The 17,564-nt window shown below is 32.4% G+C and overlaps 2 protein-coding genes across 2 annotated transcripts; one reads left to right on the top strand and one right to left on the bottom strand.

Annotated features, from left to right (window-relative positions):
* Positions 1 to 805: 805 nt before the first annotated feature.
* LOC117682434 (LHFPL tetraspan subfamily member 3 protein) lies at positions 806 to 6,749 on the top strand. Its single transcript, XM_034449957.2, has 3 exons — positions 806 to 1,351; positions 5,178 to 5,417; positions 6,461 to 6,749. Exons 1-3 carry the CDS (start codon positions 943 to 945, stop codon positions 6,610 to 6,612), a joined length of 801 nt encoding a protein of 266 aa, XP_034305848.2. The 5' UTR covers positions 806 to 942; the 3' UTR covers positions 6,613 to 6,749.
* Positions 6,750 to 12,764: 6,015 nt separating this feature from the next.
* Positions 12,765 to 14,946, bottom strand: LOC109620875 (uncharacterized). The gene is made up of 4 exons (XM_066080831.1): positions 14,777 to 14,946; positions 14,650 to 14,688; positions 14,065 to 14,259; positions 12,765 to 13,778 (listed from the first exon to the last, which is right to left on the bottom strand). Exons 1-4 carry the CDS (start codon positions 14,912 to 14,914, stop codon positions 13,617 to 13,619), a joined length of 534 nt encoding a protein of 177 aa, XP_065936903.1. The 5' UTR covers positions 14,915 to 14,946; the 3' UTR covers positions 12,765 to 13,616.
* Between the last annotated feature and the right edge of the window lie 2,618 nt (positions 14,947 to 17,564).

The following is a 17,564-nucleotide window of genomic DNA, read 5'->3' as shown; positions in this document are numbered from 1 at the left end:
GAAGGGGTCGGGAGAGGAATGTTCCTAGCTATGGAAAATTCAAAATGAATAAATTTACGAAGTAAAAATTCTGACAATAGGCATAATTGGATCCCTTTTTCAATTCAAACCAATTTATTCAATTTCAATATTGTAAAAGACATACTCTTGTAGCACTTATAACATCTCGCTCCGAATAAATATTCTGGATCCGCACATGCAACGAAATTAACAAATTACACGTTTTAATCTCTATTCATACGTATATACATGAATATTCACATTCATCTGATGTGAATGCATGAACATAATTAGTATTCATACGAATAAAACCATAACGATATGAAATATATGCCCGTTTTAAAATTTTAAAAAACCTTTATTTTATCTTTGGATGTCACCCCCCCCCCCTTCTCACACACCCAATTCCCTATATATCTATTGAAAACAAGTCTCTTATTTTAAACAGATTTCCAAGTACTAAATAATGTCCCCCTTTCCATTTATTTTCAATTAAATCCATTCCTGGAAATGATAGACTTGTAGTATAGTCCGGTTTAAAATTTGAAGGGGCTGGGTGGGGTGATGAGACAATATTAATTAATTATCATAATATTAATTAGTTATCTCTCATCCTAATCTACAAGAATCGTCCAGCACTGCACGGCCGGCATTGACAACATAAACAATCAACCCCCACGTGTGTTACTAAAGTTGACAAACGTGTTCATTCAGGTGTGCCACAGGTAAATCTCCTCGCTACGATTGGTCGAAACCCACGCTATAAATAGAGAAAAAGTTGTCAGACCAGTTGGCCCACGTTAGGAATCTATTCTTAGCCCAATCAATTCTTAAGACTCTCTAAACCGGCAGAAGAGCGCTAGCTGACCTCACCCCATTCTCTGGAACCCGATCGACGGCTCAATACTGACCAGCACGTAGAGCCGTGAGAAACTGAGAGCCATGGAGCAGAAATTCAACCCAGAGACAGCTAGGGTCTACCATTTTCGGTATATGAGGGAGTATCGCGCTATATGCGTTCTGTGGGGGCTACTTTCTATTATTTGGTGTATTCTGAATCTCGTGGCCTTCGTCCAGCCACAATGGATTGGAGATACCCCCTCGTCTCCGGGGTTTGGCCACGTTGGTGTGTTCCAGCACTGCTACCCCGACAACTCCCAGGGAATCTACGTGTGCAGTGGGTCTTTTACCACTTTTGATTCCATTCTCAATGATTCTTTCCGAGCCACGACGTTTTTCGTTGGAGTTTCGGCCCTCCTAATGTTGATCACTGTGGCTGCTTTGTTGCTTTTCTTCTGCTTCAAGAAAACATTCGTCTTCTACTTTTGCGGTATTATGGAACTGATTTCAGGTGAGTCTTGCGAATCATTCATGTTTTTTTGGTTAAGTTTTGGACGATATTTGAATAGCGATTCACACCTCGAAACTGGTTTTTCTCGTGGCGGGAGATTTAAATTTGTGCTGACCACTAGATAAAACAAATTAAGTGAATGTCATGTAATCTGCTGTCAGTAGGTAAAACGACCAAAATCATTTTTTCATGTTTTTGAATAAAATGAAAAATTCGAATGAAAATTGTATTGTCCAAGTATGGGCATTTTTGCTAGTAGAGCACCCCCCCCCCCCCCCCCTCCTCCACACATTCACAGATCATATCTCAGAATTGATTTATAGAGGAACCAGTACCACAGGAACACATTAACACATTATCTGTTGATTATTTTCTTTTTTTAGTAAAGGTTGAATTTTTTAAAAATAATTTCAAGGTGGTAAGACCAATGCTGGTCCCGTACAATCTCTTGATTTAGCTAAATAGCTTCAATAAGCTGTATAGCTTTATTAAGCTATTCAGAGAAACTTGATTAACTATTTCTTTTAATAGTTTTCAACTTATATGAACTGTCCTTTGAACAATGCATGTAAAGATTTCTCATCAATTGTGGGTATTATATAAATTTGGGTATTATACCCCAAACGGGCTATTATATCATATCCAATTTAGGCGATTGGTCCCTTGACCTGTTAATTGCCCTCAATGCACCCCCTCCCCCACTACCTTTCACTTACATATATACCTATTTAGATGAATGTCATCTGAATTATAAGTGATGCTAAATGTGTACCTGAATTTGATTAAACATATTAAATGGAATGAACATTTAAATAAAGAATTATACCGTATTGCATGTGCAAGCAAATTAGTCTTATATGAGCATACAAAATCCATGCAAAGATTTTGTCAGCAAACATGTCTGTATAATTCTTTAACACTAAATGCATTTATATGCAATAATAGACATTGAGAAAATAAATGTATTTGCATGAATATAATCTGTCCTATTTTTAGTGTCTCATGTGTCTTTTAAGGCAGGATGCCAATATTTTATGTTTTTTTACCTATATGAAATTTTACTTGTAATATTGGCATGTATATCTCTTTATTACTTACATACTTACTTACTATTTAAAAAAAAATCATTTAACACTCATGCCCGAGTCACAATTTAATCTTTGTTTTGTGGCTTCTTTTTATGTAAAAATTAACTTTATTGTTTAGCAGTAGTTTATATTGCAATATTAATGTATTATAGGTTTATTTAGGCACTCAATATTTTAAATATTTTGATTTAGATGTTTTGACAGAGATTTAGACTGAATTTGTAATCAAACTTTGAATCAAAAGAGATATTATGATACTAAAAATGTGAAACTTTATAGTTTTACAATGCCTGGATTCCTATAGATCTTACTCCTTCATTCAGTTCTTCAGATAGAAGATCTAGAGATCTATGCAGACTATAATTATACATGTATATAACAAGGGGTATTCAAATTTACATGTATTAAAGATTCATTGTAAAATTACTGAAAATAGGCCTCTGACCCCCCCCCCCCCCTCCATAGCCCCATAACCCATCCCCCTTGAGTACTATTTCTGAATTCATTCATGTTATTACATGAGAGAGAGAGAGAGAGAGAGAGGAGAGAGAGAGAGAGAGAGCATTTAAGAAAGGAGAAGGTGGAAAGAGAGAAAGCACAACTGTCAAAATAATATATTAATCTGTGAGGAGTGCATGATTCTCGCAATTCCACACATTGATTCAACATCAATTTAGAAATGTATTTAAATAGATTTCCTGGAATGGACGTGCACTCTAAATAGTGCTATACAGTGTATGTTTAAATTCATTATTTTTAAAGATATAAAAATAAGGTTATAAGATTTATGAATTGAATATTAAATCTAATATCGTATGTGAAAGGAATTTCTTGATATTTACAAAGCCTGAAAGATCATCAATCATTTTTACAAACTGTTTACTATCATGAATATAGGTTAAGTCTTCAAAAACCAATTATTAGCTCCTACTAAGGGAATGAACTTGATCATTGATCGGTTTAGCTAGTCCAGAATTTGGGACAGTTAAGATTTCGAAAAATGCAGTCAGCAGAGGTGGCAATTAAGAGCTGTATTAGAGCTCTTAAATGTATAAGTGCATGAATAAATATAAGACTCCCACACATCAACTCGTACTAAGGAAAAGTTAACAGAAACTGTTATTTGATATGCTACAAAAAGTTAAACATTCTGAGTCAGCTAGACCAACTTTGAAAATTACATGGCTTATTGGGCATTTAAATTCGAATTCACCATTCACCTTTGACGATCGATATTCTTTGATACGTACGTCTGATTTTTACACGTGGTTCATGTAGGTGTGTGCCTGAGTATGAAAACTAATATTTGATGCTGAAGTCCAATGGAAATTAAATAAATTAAATGAATTAGCAGGTCTGCAGTGCCGTATAGGTTTTTATCAGTACTTCGTGTTGTGTTTATTTTTGTTTTGAGACTGAATCTGACCTCTACATTAAGAATTAAATTTTTAATTACTAATTTATAAATAAAGTTTGAAAACCACTTTTCTCTCAAAATAGATAAACCAGATATAATAAACCAAGCTCAAAGTAAATGAAAACTAAAATTAGCAACCTTTTGTAAATTTATTACAACAAAATAAGAACAAACAAGTCTCTATCAAGTATTTAAAATCCCCTAACCCTAAAACCTTAAACTTTAACAGGGACCTCAAATAGACAGACGAGACAGCTAGGGACTCTGGAGAAATATAGATAGTGAAACCAGCTGTCTCCCTCGTCAAATAAGGACTTGCACAACTTTTTATATGGAAAAGAGATCTGTCATTAAAGTATTGGCTATTTTTATAAAGTGGGCATTATACCAAAGTAAGAGAATAAATCACATCGGGATCAGAATACTAATAATATTGAATATAAACAAAATCCCGATCTACCACATTTGCATGAATTTTTCCTCTTAAATGCAATTATGAATCTGCTCATGAGATTTATTTAAAAAGAAAACTACATGTGTATAATATATATATATATATATATATATATATATATATATATATATATATATATATATATATATATATATATATATATATATATATATATATATGTGCACATAGAAATCACCATATATATACCAGTAATGTGTAGCCTAGCTACTAAAAAGAAGTTATGTAACTATTGCAGTAAAATATTAAATGTCTACTCATCAAATTACACAAAAATAGCAACTTGAATGAAAGATATATAAGAGATAAAGTTACCCCAAAATAAAAGGAAAACAGAAATAAAAGAAAAATAGAAGATTGAATATTGAAGCTAACAATTGAGAATTTAAATCATATTAGGGTGGAACACATGCCTGAATTCAGAAAATTTCAATATGTGCACATTTTGGTAAAATTGCCAGCTTACTAAGATGCCCCCAACCAACCTATAGTAAGACAGCAAACGCAGTGTTGGGTGGGGTACCCTTATCTGTTAGGGTGTGTCAGTTGGAAATGTATTGCCCTTGCAATATATATCAGTATGAGATAAACCCAATTTTTCCTCAAAGTGGTGATCGAATTGATATATAATTATCACTGAAGTAAATTCATTTTTTATAATGAAGCAATATGGTAAAAGTACATGCATGCACTGTACACTTGTATAATGTCACAATGTGCAATCTGCCCACTTTTATAATGTCATTCAAGAAGTGCAATTTCATGATCATATTAAATTAAGTTTTATAAACATCTAAGCGTATTTTTTCTCTTGCATATAAATAAATATATATCATATTTTTTTCATAGCGGTCTTCATGTTCTTGGCCTGTGTGATCTACCCCAGTGGCTGGAACCAGTACGAGGTCAGACAGATCTGCGGTGAGTCCTCGGGGGAGTACCGCCTCGGGGCGTGTAACATCAGGTGGGCTTACATCCTGGCCATTCTCGGAATCTTCGATGCTGCTATTCTCTCCATTTTGGCTTTCTTCCTTGCTGCCAAGCGGGCAAAGCTGGATTACAGCACAGCATCTGGAGCTGTCACTAAATGTAAGTAAAATTTAAAGTGCACATGTATATTGAATATTTTTTTTCCCCCATATGTCTCAAAGTTTGCAAAAATTAAGGTAATAGTAATTTGCAATGTAAAAGGTTTTTAATATAAAACCATACACTTTTTTCATTCAACATCATATATAGACTTATTTAATACGGTACAGATGAAGATTTTATAAAGTATCTACCATGGTATGTACTAATCTGTGTATACCAGGAACTGTCTTTACTGATTCAGTTGGAAGGGGGAGTGTTCTTACCAAAAAATGTCTTTGAAAATCTGCAAATATGTAGATATCATAAGTTTGCTGCAGACATTCCTGCAAACATTTATTTTGAATTTAAAAAAATATTAAAGCTCTTAATTCTTCTGCATCAGTTCTTTAAAGCAGCAATCCTATGCATACATGAATTTTTTGTGCAAACAATTTTGTTAGCTGCAATTTTTACTTGCAGCAGACTTGATGCAGGAGATTTCCAGTAAACAAAACTGTTTCATAGGTTAGGGTGGTGTTACATACATGTACATGTATATACCTTAAGTTTGGAGTGTAATATTTGTCTATGTCCTGAACTTATAGATGGGGGAGGTTCCATCTCTGTGTGAGCCAACAGTTTTTTGTTCACTATCACTTTAAAATGCTCATTTAAATCTTAGTGGGCCATTAATTATTATGAACACAAATGATGAGTATGTTATTATGAATCCAGTCAGACACTGCATGATGCCCATGTAAATATTGTATAAATGGATTATTTTCAGACTATTTTTATATATCCTACATGTACAAGTTGAGAAGAGATAAAGATAATGTAAAAAATCTAAAGCTAAACTTGTTGGGTTTTTCCTTAATAGTGAAACAAAAGTTTAAGGCTATAATAAAATGCAGTTTTTTAATAATATAAAAAAAAATGGGTATATATATGATGGGTAATAGTAATCTATTGATACTCCAGCGTCCTTTTAAAATATTGCCCTTTACAATATTGATTTCAGTTGCTTTTAAAATGACGGTTATATCATTTTTCATTCCTAGCTGACCTGAACGGATACTCAGCAGAAACTATGTCTAAGCGCTCCATGCCGATACAGCCCGTCGTGACGGTTCCAGACCAAGAGCATGTCGCTGCATACTCCGAATACTCCCAGTCCACAAAGCGTCAGGGAGCCTCAAACTTCCAGCTGTAAACCGGCTGTAAACACATGGTTGTAAACATATGGCTGCTGTAAAGCCGTAAACGAACCTCTCACAGAAGCATTTTGAGCATATGAAATCTACACAAATATTGGATGGTTTCTAGATTAAGGGAGTGAATGAACATTATTTGAAAGTTATTTTTTTCTTATGATATATATTTTTTTTGAAATAAAGATATTTTTATAGATTCCACCAGTGTTTGAAATAGGATATTATTTATAGGTACATATATAACTTTGAAACCATTAGGGTGTTTAATAACTCTGTTTCTGTATGTGTTTCTGTTTTCATTTGAAATTATCTGAATTTGTGTGTCATTTCAGTATGTCATCAATGTATAGTGCTAACTGTAATACAGTGTATTTATTGGCCAGTGGTCAAAGATAAAAAGGCCTGTAAATAATTTACAAGTATTCATTAAAATTCTAATTTGTTTTTCAAAACATATCGCTTTTTGTTTGAACTATCTGTCACTGTTAAAAACCTCTGAAGAAAATATTTTTAGTAAAACAATGCATGTACATCGTTTTCCATCTCAAAAATTAATCTTTTGAAAGAAAATAAACCATGATTTCAGGTAACAAGAGTTAATACTTTTAAATAATACAATGTCCATGATTAAATCAATGTTATAATATCCAGATAACCGGACACCATTCGGAGCACAAAAGTTGCTATATTTAAATGCTGTATTGTAAATTATCATTTTCCCATGTATAACATTCAGAATTTCTTTAACTTCCTTCTCTCCATTAAAATTCATTAGCCCCCACTTTATACTTACTTATTTTGTAATCATAGATATTCTTCCATTTAAAAAAAAAATCATATGTATATATAATATATGAAATGCATAATACTCTCTATTCTTGTACATGATTAGTATTAGATATGTACTTTTCTTACATTAAATATTATATATAAAGAAATTATATTTTTTTGCATTGCATGTTCTAATTAAGTGCTGTCTCTAATTTAGATGTGGAAGATGTTGACTTGGTCATATTATTATAATCATGATCTTCAAAACTGGTCTCATCAGGGTAAAAAAAAATTATTTTCTAACAATTGTGGAAAGATGTTTTCTGGTGAACAAAATATATTATTATAATTATTTGACCAATAAAATGCAAATAATATAAGTGTATAAAAAATGTTTGGTTATTATTTTGTTGGTATCTTGTGTGACACAATAAGAAGAGAGCTAGCTAGCTAGGGTAGACAATTTATAGATAGAGTTGACCTCTAGCTCAGCTTATATTATAGAAAATCTTTTTTTTTTATTTGATTTAATGCAGATTTATTTCATTTACATGTGTATACATATTTCATAATGTCAACATATTCAATATTTGGTACTTGTTATATAGTAGGCTCTATAAATAAATGGATGAATGTGGACCAGTCAGGCATTAAGCTATGTGTCATTTATAGAGACATGGATCAAGGACGTATTGAAATTCAATCTGCATTCTAGGATCTTCCCATCCAATACATGTGAATCTAATTAAAGAAATGCGGTGTTCATCATGGGAATGAATGGATTACAAGATGAACCTTTTTTGCATGATGAATTATGTAATACATTCACAGACATATACTAGTACTATAGTATGTAGATGAAATGCTTGGGTTCTATGTCTACATTTAGAAAGGACATGATGTTGCATGCACTGAGGTCAATTGGATTTCCACAGGATTTATACATAAAACATAATTTTCATGTACCACATCTATTTACATGTACCTATTTCATTAGTTTACCAGAACACTGTTAATAAACAAATGGATGACCATTTGGTTATGAAATATCATTATAAATGAATTGAGATGGTATGAGGGCAAAAACCCCGTCTCTCTCTTTTTCTCTTTTGCTCGCCTCTCTCTCTCTCTCTCTCTCTCTCTCTCTCTCTCTCTCTCTCTCTCTCTCTCTCTCTCTCTCTCTCTCTCTCTCCTCTCTCTCTATTTTTAAGTTAAAGGGGCATGGTCACGATTTTGGTCAAAATTTATTTTTATTTTAATATGCACAATGCCCCAGTAAAGCATTTTTAATTTGCAACCAAATTTGGGTGTCATTCGTTAAGATATATAGAGTGTTACAGAGCTCACTATTTTTTGTTGTGTATAAACAAAGCCTTTGTTTACATTTTGAATGTTGAAGTGAAAATTCCAGTTTTAGACCTAAAATGAATGTGATAAACACTCGAACTGTTTATTTATGTTTAAAATTAATAAGAAGATAGACATATTACCTTGAAAAAAGATTTTTTACTGCATGGCATATCGAACCTATATGTAAGCAAAAGCAGGGCATGAACCTTGTTTACATGACAAAGAATTTCGAGCCTTATAACTTTACGACTGACTCTCTCATCAGATTATTAGAAATACATTCTTAAACCATTGCAAATAATGAAAACAAATAAATAGAGTTTGTCACAACTTTGGTCAAAGGACAAGAGCGTACAAGGCCTGAAAAATCCCCCGTACCCAGGATTTTGAAATGGCATATGAACATATAGAAAATCTTTATATTTGAAACTGTGTATTAGTACATGTACATGTATGATATAGAACTGCATTCTCTGACAAATACATGATATACAATAATAAATGCACCTGCTACTTATCTCCTTTGTTTTATTCGATGCATTCTAAGCATATGCATTACAACATATCACACCTGTACTAGCGCTATTTTTAACCGACATTATGTGTACAGATTATGAACATTACGTAATTGTTGTCATTATATAAATGGTATTAGATATTTTTTCAAAATAATCAAATAAAAAAGCAAAGCGTTTTACGAGCCTCCGCTTATCACAGTGAGGTACGTTGATACATTAGAGTACTTGTGAATAAACTTAACTGTTTGAAAAGTATTTAATAAAGTAAAACGTTTTTGGTGAAAATTATAAATTTGACCCATTTTGGGTCTAGACTCTATTTAAATAAACCAATAAAAAAAATCAATATTAACTTATTCTTTAAATAAAAGTACTTTTACGATGGAGTCAGGACCCATTTATACCTAATTTTTTCAATTAAGAACAGTGCATGGTCCAAGATTTAGGCATAAAACGGTGTGCAGCTTAAATTTTAAACATATACATGTCGTGTTAATAGAATGAAATCACAATAATATGTTTTACGGTGCGACCGTTGGGGCGAGCACAGCATGTGACCAAACAATGATTTATAATAAATCAATAAAAATAAAATTAACAACGTAAAACTTGAATGCAAAAAAAAAATATAAAACATACCTTTTTTTCAGTAAATTTTCATTATTCATAGTATATAAGATTTGTTATAATCTATTTATTTATAAGTAGAACAGTAGTTTAATCTCAGATACAATGTTGTTGAATAATAAAGACTTTAATATATGAATATTCAATGCACTGTATCTCCTCTTTTAAAGTGATTGTTACAATCAGTTCATCCCCCTTTTTTGCAGTATAGGCATTTTTTAAAAACCTACATATAAAACTTGACTCATCATACAGCCCCCCCCCCCCCATGTAAAAAAAAATGATTTTTTTTAAAAATTAATGTTTAATTATTTTTTTTTTCAAATTTACGCTTAAAAATATTTGTTTATCATATTAAAAGAACATGGTGCCCCCCCCCCCCCCCCCCCTGCATGTAATAAATGAAAATAAAGAAACCATTGAACTGCTAAAGAGCTGAAGGATTATAATTTTCATGATTTTTTTTTTTTTTTGCTTGCAAAGATTTTTTGGATGAGGCTGCCATCCACCCATCCACCCACCCACTCCCTTTTAAAAAAATGCGATGCTACGTGTACGTTCCAGGAATTTACCGTAATTATAGTGAATAAAATAAATATGAGCAGTCATCCAAATGAGTGCAATTTACAACTGTTTCCTGTATCTGAAGAAATGTCCTTATTCTTCTGCTGTTCTTTAGCTTAGCCTTTGCAAGATTTTGAGAGGATTTTGGTCATTTCAGCAGATTTACAATTAATTTCCCCTTATCAGTGCTTATTGTGACGTCAAAGCTGACGTTGGTTACAAGTCGCCTGACTCTTTAAAACTCCCCAGAGAAATAAAAGTACGCGAAGTATACTGTTTTATTTAATTGAAAAAGCATGATGTTCTTAAAATTACACATCTTATATATGCTTCTCAAAAGTTGTACTTTGATTCTCGCGAGAACGTGAGATTGGAAACCATTGGTACTATGAATTGTGGGTCAAAATTTAGAGGTAGCACGGACTGTATGTTGTAACATCGTTATTGTTTTTATATTGTCTTGCTGATTCTCGTGAGAGTGTGAAGTTATAAAAATTGCCATGATTACAGGGAACTACCGGGACGATTAAAACAATGCATTACTGGTCCGATTTACTGACGCCAAAAAAATCCGTTGAATGAATGTGCAACTAGTCCGAATTTTCTATTCACACATGCCTTGCCGGTAGAGCTCGCTTCGCTCCGGCACTGCGCGCCGGCGAGCTGCGCTCGATATTAACTTCCATCGTGAAATTTATGATGAAAACAATGCATACAAGTCAAAAATTAATATTCTAACTTGAATTAAATTCTTTCGTCTTCAATGCTCCGAGTGGGGGATAAAGAACGCCTTGTACGCCCCTGTTCTTTCATTTTTGGTGTTTATAATCATTTAGAAATCCAATTCTAATGATCAACCAAAAGAGGTTTAGTGCCTTTTCCTATTATTTCGCATACACCCGTGTTTGGACGCAAAGTACCAGTGTCGCTATGATTTTCGAAACCTAGAAACTGAATTTATAAAAGTGTCTGTTACAACTGATTTGCCATAAAGTCGGGAAACTCTGAAAAATTCAGAATCGTGATATGTTCAAGCAAAATGCAAAATTTTATGGATCTAAGTGTAAATAGAGTACATAAAAAGTGTTAATGAAGAGAACTGTTTATATTGGATGTACTCATACTCATACTGAATTAAACTAAGATAATTCTATAAAAAAAAACCCAGAGGATTAAAGTTTAATTTAATCTCTCTTTTCTTTTCATGTTTCAATTAAGTGTAAAAAAAATACTTGGTGGATTCGATCCAGCGACCACAAAATTAAAAAGACCTTCGCGTTACCACTAGGCCACGAATCTAACACTTTCAGAAGATACTGATATTTTCAATATACATGTATAAGGCTATATACATGATTGTATTAGAAAAGACACTAATTGAAATATTTTTTTAATTTTCAGCACGAAAACCACGTTAAACCAAAACTAATTCAATGTAAACATGTACTACAATACCTGTAGAACGTTATTGTAATCATGTTTCTTTGGTTTAGAGAGGTTCAAATAGTCAAATACCCAATTTTTTTTCTATTGTAAACTATTATCTCATACATCAATAACAAAAGCTTACTATTTTAATGTTGTCGTTTAAGATAGTTAAGACTATTTTAGCATGGTTATTGTGTTATTGGCGCTTCTTTGAATATATATTTAACTAAATATTGTGTATTATTGAAAATGTCTATTGTTTGCAAAAGTGCTATATTTTATGTGAAATTGTATATCAAAAGCGCTACATGTATACCCCTTTGAGTGTCAGTCTTAGAGATATGAGCAAGATGCAGAGCTCACAATTCTTTGTCGTGTAAACAAGACTTGTGCCCTGTTTTTGTTAACTTTTGTTCCTTATACCGGTAAAAGTTCTTTTTCAAACGGATTTCTCTCTGTTCTAATTTGTTTAAGCATAATTGAATAGTTCCTAGCGTTTATCACATTCATGTTTGGTGCAGAACTGGAATTTCACTTCCAACATTACAAACATAAACAAATATTTGTTTACATGACACAGAATTGTGAGCTCTGTATCTCGCTTATAACACGATAATAATAAAACAATTTCACTGGCAAAAGTCAAACTACTTTAATTTATTTCGAGTTTCAGCACTTCTGACAAGAAAACAAATGGTGTCAGTGTTGCCTATATCAAACTCTCTAATGCTGATTTCAGCATAATAAAGAGAACCTAGTGAGTACCTATATATTCAAGTCATACCAGTGAAAGTTTACATACATAATTATGTATATCTAAAAGTGGAATCAGACGTTGCCTAAGTTTCTATAATAAATTTTGAAGAAAAAAAATTGAATCAGGAAAGTTTGACGGCGCTCCTATTTAGCACGCATTCTCTTTCCATCGTTGGAAACTAACAGCCATACGCAACTTATTGTACATTATAATATAGTGCAACTCGATGATACCCTTGTTAATGCTTACGTATGCATATTGATTTATCAACAACGGGGTATTTTTATTATTGGCATTTTCATATCTTTTTAAACCAAAGAGTTTCGCTTTTCCATAGGTGGAATGAGAATATTAGATATTCAGGAGAACGAGAAAAGTTTAATAATTTGCCCAACGGTCAGTAATTGTATGCACTGTTCCGTTGTTGAAGAATGAATTCCACCTGTGCAACAATCATCGTATAAACTTTAAGGTGGATGTTAGAGCATACTTATTAATAGACTCTACACTATAAATCAAAGCTTTCATGATCCATTGGTACCATTACATATCAGTTTTCTTTTGAAGAATAATATCTTCTTTCGAAAGGGCATACTAGTACATGTACTTATTCTTTGAAGAACCATTTTGATTATACATGTACCAATTTTGGTTGAAATTTGTCTTGCGAAAATTTGTAGACAACACAAACAAGATGAAATGGTATTAAATAAACAGTCATGAGGCATATTAAGATCACATACGATCAGGCGAGATAAAAAAACCCCTAAAATCAAACATGGAAAATTCATCGAAAATCATATGTATATACATAATAAAACATATATAAAATAGATTTGTTGCATTATAACATTTATAAAAGTAAAGAAATAACAATATTATGTCAATTTATCCTGAACATAATGGTATGAAGTTTTACTGTGCTGTGACTTTTCATTGTTCTGAATGTTTACTGGTTATCTTGCCTAGCTCAGATGTCAGAAATAAATTACAAAATCTGGATATGTTTTAAAAAGGTCGCATTGCGAAACGATCCTGTTGTTCTCGGACGTTCTGCTTGGTTTTTCGCCTCCAGAAAGGCTTCTCTGGTGTGGGAACCTCTACGCATCACTGATTGTACACAGATTGGTTGGTTTTTATAATTTTTTGCCTTAAAAAAAGGATACACTTTATAGTGAGTGTAAAAGAGATACTTAATATGATGAAAAAAAGAGAGAGAAAATGTTATTTTTAATTTAAAGTAAAAATTCTCGAATCAAAACAAGTGTTTACACCAAAAATTTGCCTTTTCTAGTTTTATGCCTTATTACTTTACCTGCTGAACTAACCTTTTTGCTATTATTTATTATAAATCATCTAAAGCGTCATTTTGAAAAGTGTTATCGTACAATGTTAGGTCCCTGATGTAGATGATCCTTGTTGTGAAGTTTACTTACTATTAAATGTTTAAATTTCTCATTATTCTCTTTGCTTGCTCCCGATCTGTGAGGCAAATCTACTGCAATTTTTAACGTCTTATCACGTGTCAGACGCTCAGAAAATAGTTTGGAGAGCTCTGTCTTGTCTATGTCTGCTTTCATGATATTGTTCGTCATTTCGTCGATAGTTTTCAGCTTTTCATCATCCATCGCCTGTAAAAAAAATTGCTTGTTTGTTAAGACCGGAGAGTAACTCCTTTACCCATGAATAAATTGGTTATTGGTCGCTTTTTATAAAACGATATTGATGCCTTTTTAAAATTTACCCAAGTATGTAATGACATATCATAACTATACTGAACATATATAAGCATGTAAAATTGAAAAAAAAAACTAAAAAAAAACTGCACAAGTAGTTTTGTTTGATGGATATTCTAAATTATTTTCACAAATCGCTGCAACCGTTTATAAAAAGACTTTTTGTTGTTAAACTTGCTTTTAAACTTTTGTTACAGTAATATAATGAAAACAGTCTGACCAATGAAAAAATGAATAATTATTCATGTAAGAAAACCTATACATGTATTCTGATTTATAACTTACCGGGTCTCCATTTACTCTAACTTTTTCTAGAAGATCTTTCTGGAAAACATATCTCATAATCAAGTTATGAACTTTTATTTTTAAGACAAAAATCAGAGGAAATATTTTGTGAAATGATAATAATTACGGATGATGGACAATTTCGACGCTCAACTTCTTTCATTAGTTCTTTGTCCATTGCTTCTATCATGTCCATTTGTTCTTTGTGATACTGGTCCAAAACTTCAGACAAGTTTTGTCGTTGATTTTCCAGGTAATCTATCATTCTATTCTTATATTTTTCATTCAGTTCCTTTATTTTCTGAATGTGGAAAAAAATGTTAATGTTCTACATTTTTTTATATTTCGTTATTAAAGTTATTATTTATGCATATACAAGTTCTACATACTTTCATATAGATCATTCTTAAAAATAACATTTTATAATATTAATTTGACAAAACATCCTCTGATTATGTTTTGTACTTATAAAATATTCGTTTATATGTTCGCGGGCGAAAAATATGAGTCAATCGTAATATGTTTTTAAAATGTCCTAATCGTTGCAAATCTGCATTTTTGTTTTAAGTCAAAGAAATTCTCTTGGAAACAGAATTCTATGTCATATAAAAGAGATTTGTATTTACCTTTAACGTGGTATGTGACACCTGTCGATATTAACGTGGATAAAGTGCATTATATTCAAAATACTTTCACCGAATAAGAGTTTTCATATTTCCCAACATTTGACCCAAAATTATGTTTTGAAAAGGTAATCATTTAAAAAAGTCCTATTGGAACTGGAACTTAAAACTTACAAATTTGTAGTTAACCCTCTAACCCATTGCATACGCTGTTAGATATAAAATTAGACTTGATTTTATTTTTTATTTTAATAATAATTACGTCACAATATGTACTTTAGGTGTCACATAACACCTAATTTAAAAATTTGTTTAAAACTAAAAAAAAAAAATGCATCTTGAACGAGTGCAACAAGAGGCCCATTGGGCACATCGCTCACCTGAACAGCAGTTCCTTGTAACATTACATTTCGTAGCATATGCTTTTTCTATTTAAAACATTGAACCCCCTTCTGGGGACCCAGTTTATTGTCCGAGGTTTATGGTTGGCTTGAACAACATAAATAGTGACATAGGAATGAAAATGTGTAGCACTGCGGTGGGACCGCACGTACACAACCTGAAAAACTGAACGTAGAAGAGTTCCACTTCAAGAGGAATAACTCTCAGACTGTACAGAACATCAAGAAAGATAACTCTTGGTTCCACTACATTAGAGTTTACACAATTTGAGGATCCTTGCATAGTAATCTCACAAACTGTAGCATTATAGTTCTCGAGAAAAACTTTTTAAAAACATTTTCAATATATCTTTCTATGTTAAACTTTGAATCCCTCTTGGGGCCACAGTATTAGTCCAGTGCTAAAGTTTTAATTATTTGGAATCTACATTATTTAAGGATGCTTGCATAGTTATCTCACAAGCTGAAGCATTATAGTTCCCTAGAAAAAGATTTTTCAACATTTTCCCTCTATATTTCTATGCTAAACTTTGAACACTTCTTGGGGCCCCAGTATTAGGTTGAGGTCACGGCTTTTATAATTTCGAATCTACACTATTTGAGGGTGCTTACGTAGTTATCTGACAAATTGATGCATTGTAGTTCTCGAAAAGAAGATTTTAAAACATTTTCCATATATACCGGTACTTCTACATTTAACTTTAAACCCATCTTGGGTCCCTAGTATTAGTCCAGGGGTCACTATTTTAAAACTGTCGAACCTTCATTATCCAAGGTTGTATGCATGATAGTAATCTCACAAATTGAAGCATTGTAGTTCTCAAGAAGAAGATTTTTTAACATGTTACCTTTATATTTCTAAAATAAACTTTGACCCCATCTTGGGGCCCCAGTATTGGTCCGGGGGTCACGATTTTACCAATTAGGAATCTACATAAGCGAAGGATGCGTGCATAGAAATTCCACAAACTAAAACATTGGAGTTCTTGAGAAGAACATTTTTAAACTTTTCCTTTATGTTTTTTAAAATGTTTAAATTTTGAACCCCTCTTGGTGTCCATCAATTGTCCGAGAGTTACAATTTTTTTAAATCTATTTAAGGATGTACATGTATGCATAGTAATATCCCAAATAGTTGCACTATAGTTCTTGAGAAGAAGATTTTAAAACATTTTCCTATATATGTTAAAATCTAAACCCCTACTGGGGCCCCACTTTTTGTTCGGGGGTCACGATTTTTACAATCTTCACTAAATATACAACCTTTTGTGTATGTATTGGCATTTTTGGTGAAGTGGTTCTTGAGAAGAAAGTTTTTAAACATTTTTCATATGTATTTCTATGTTAAACTTTGAACCCCGCCTGGGGCCCCAGTTTTGGTCCGAGGGTCACAATTTTTACAATTTAGAATCTTCACTATATATACAAGCTTTTGTGTAAATATTGGCATTTCTGGTGCAGTGGTTCTTGAGAAGAAAATTTTTAAACTTTTTTCATATGTAGTTCTATGTTAAACTTTGAACCCCGCCTGGGGCTGCAGTTTTGGTCCGAGGGTCACGATTTTTACAATTTAGAATCTTCACTATATATACAAGCTTTTGTGTAAATATTGGCATTTCTGGTGCAGTGGTTCTTAAGAAGAAGATTTTTTAAACATTTTCCATATGTAGTTCTATGTTAAACTTTGAACCCCGCCTGGGGCCCCAGTTTTGGTTTGAGGGTCACGATTTTTACAATTTAGAATCTTCACTATATACACAAGCTTTTGTGTAAATATTGGCATTTCTGGTGCAGTGGTTCTTGAGAAGAAAGTTTTTAAACATTTTCCTATGTATTTCTATGTTAAACTTTGAAACCCACCTGGGGCCCCAGTTTTGGTCCGAGGGTCACG

Source organism: Magallana gigas, chromosome 4, assembly GCF_963853765.1.
Source record: "Magallana gigas chromosome 4, xbMagGiga1.1, whole genome shotgun sequence".
NCBI lineage: Eukaryota > Metazoa > Mollusca > Bivalvia > Ostreida > Ostreidae > Magallana > Magallana gigas.
The sequence above is the reverse complement of the archived record's forward strand: the minus strand, read 5'-3'. Positions and strand labels throughout refer to the sequence as shown.

What these genes read in the sequence shown, in the direction of transcription:
- LOC117682434 (XM_034449957.2), top strand. Translation starts at nt 943, where the DNA reads ATGGAGCAGAAATTCAACCCAGAGACAGCTAGGGTCTACCATTTTCGG. An exon ending in TATTATGGAACTGATTTCAG is followed by an intron (nt 1,352 to 5,177) that starts GTGAGTCTTGCG and finishes TTTTTTTCATAG; the next exon opens with CGGTCTTCATGTTCTTGGCC. An exon ending in ATCTGGAGCTGTCACTAAAT is followed by an intron (nt 5,418 to 6,460) that starts GTAAGTAAAATT and finishes TTTCATTCCTAG; the next exon opens with CTGACCTGAACGGATACTCA.
- LOC109620875 (XM_066080831.1), bottom strand. Translation starts at nt 14,914, where the DNA reads ATGATAGATTACCTGGAAAATCAACGACAAAACTTGTCTGAAGTTTTG. An exon ending in TTAGAGTAAATGGAGACCCG is followed by an intron (nt 14,260 to 14,649) that starts GTAAGTTATAAA and finishes TTTTTTTTACAG; the next exon opens with GCGATGGATGATGAAAAGCT. An exon ending in AGAAATTTAAACATTTAATA is followed by an intron (nt 13,779 to 14,064) that starts GTAAGTAAACTT and finishes CCTTTTTTTAAG; the next exon opens with GCAAAAAATTATAAAAACCA.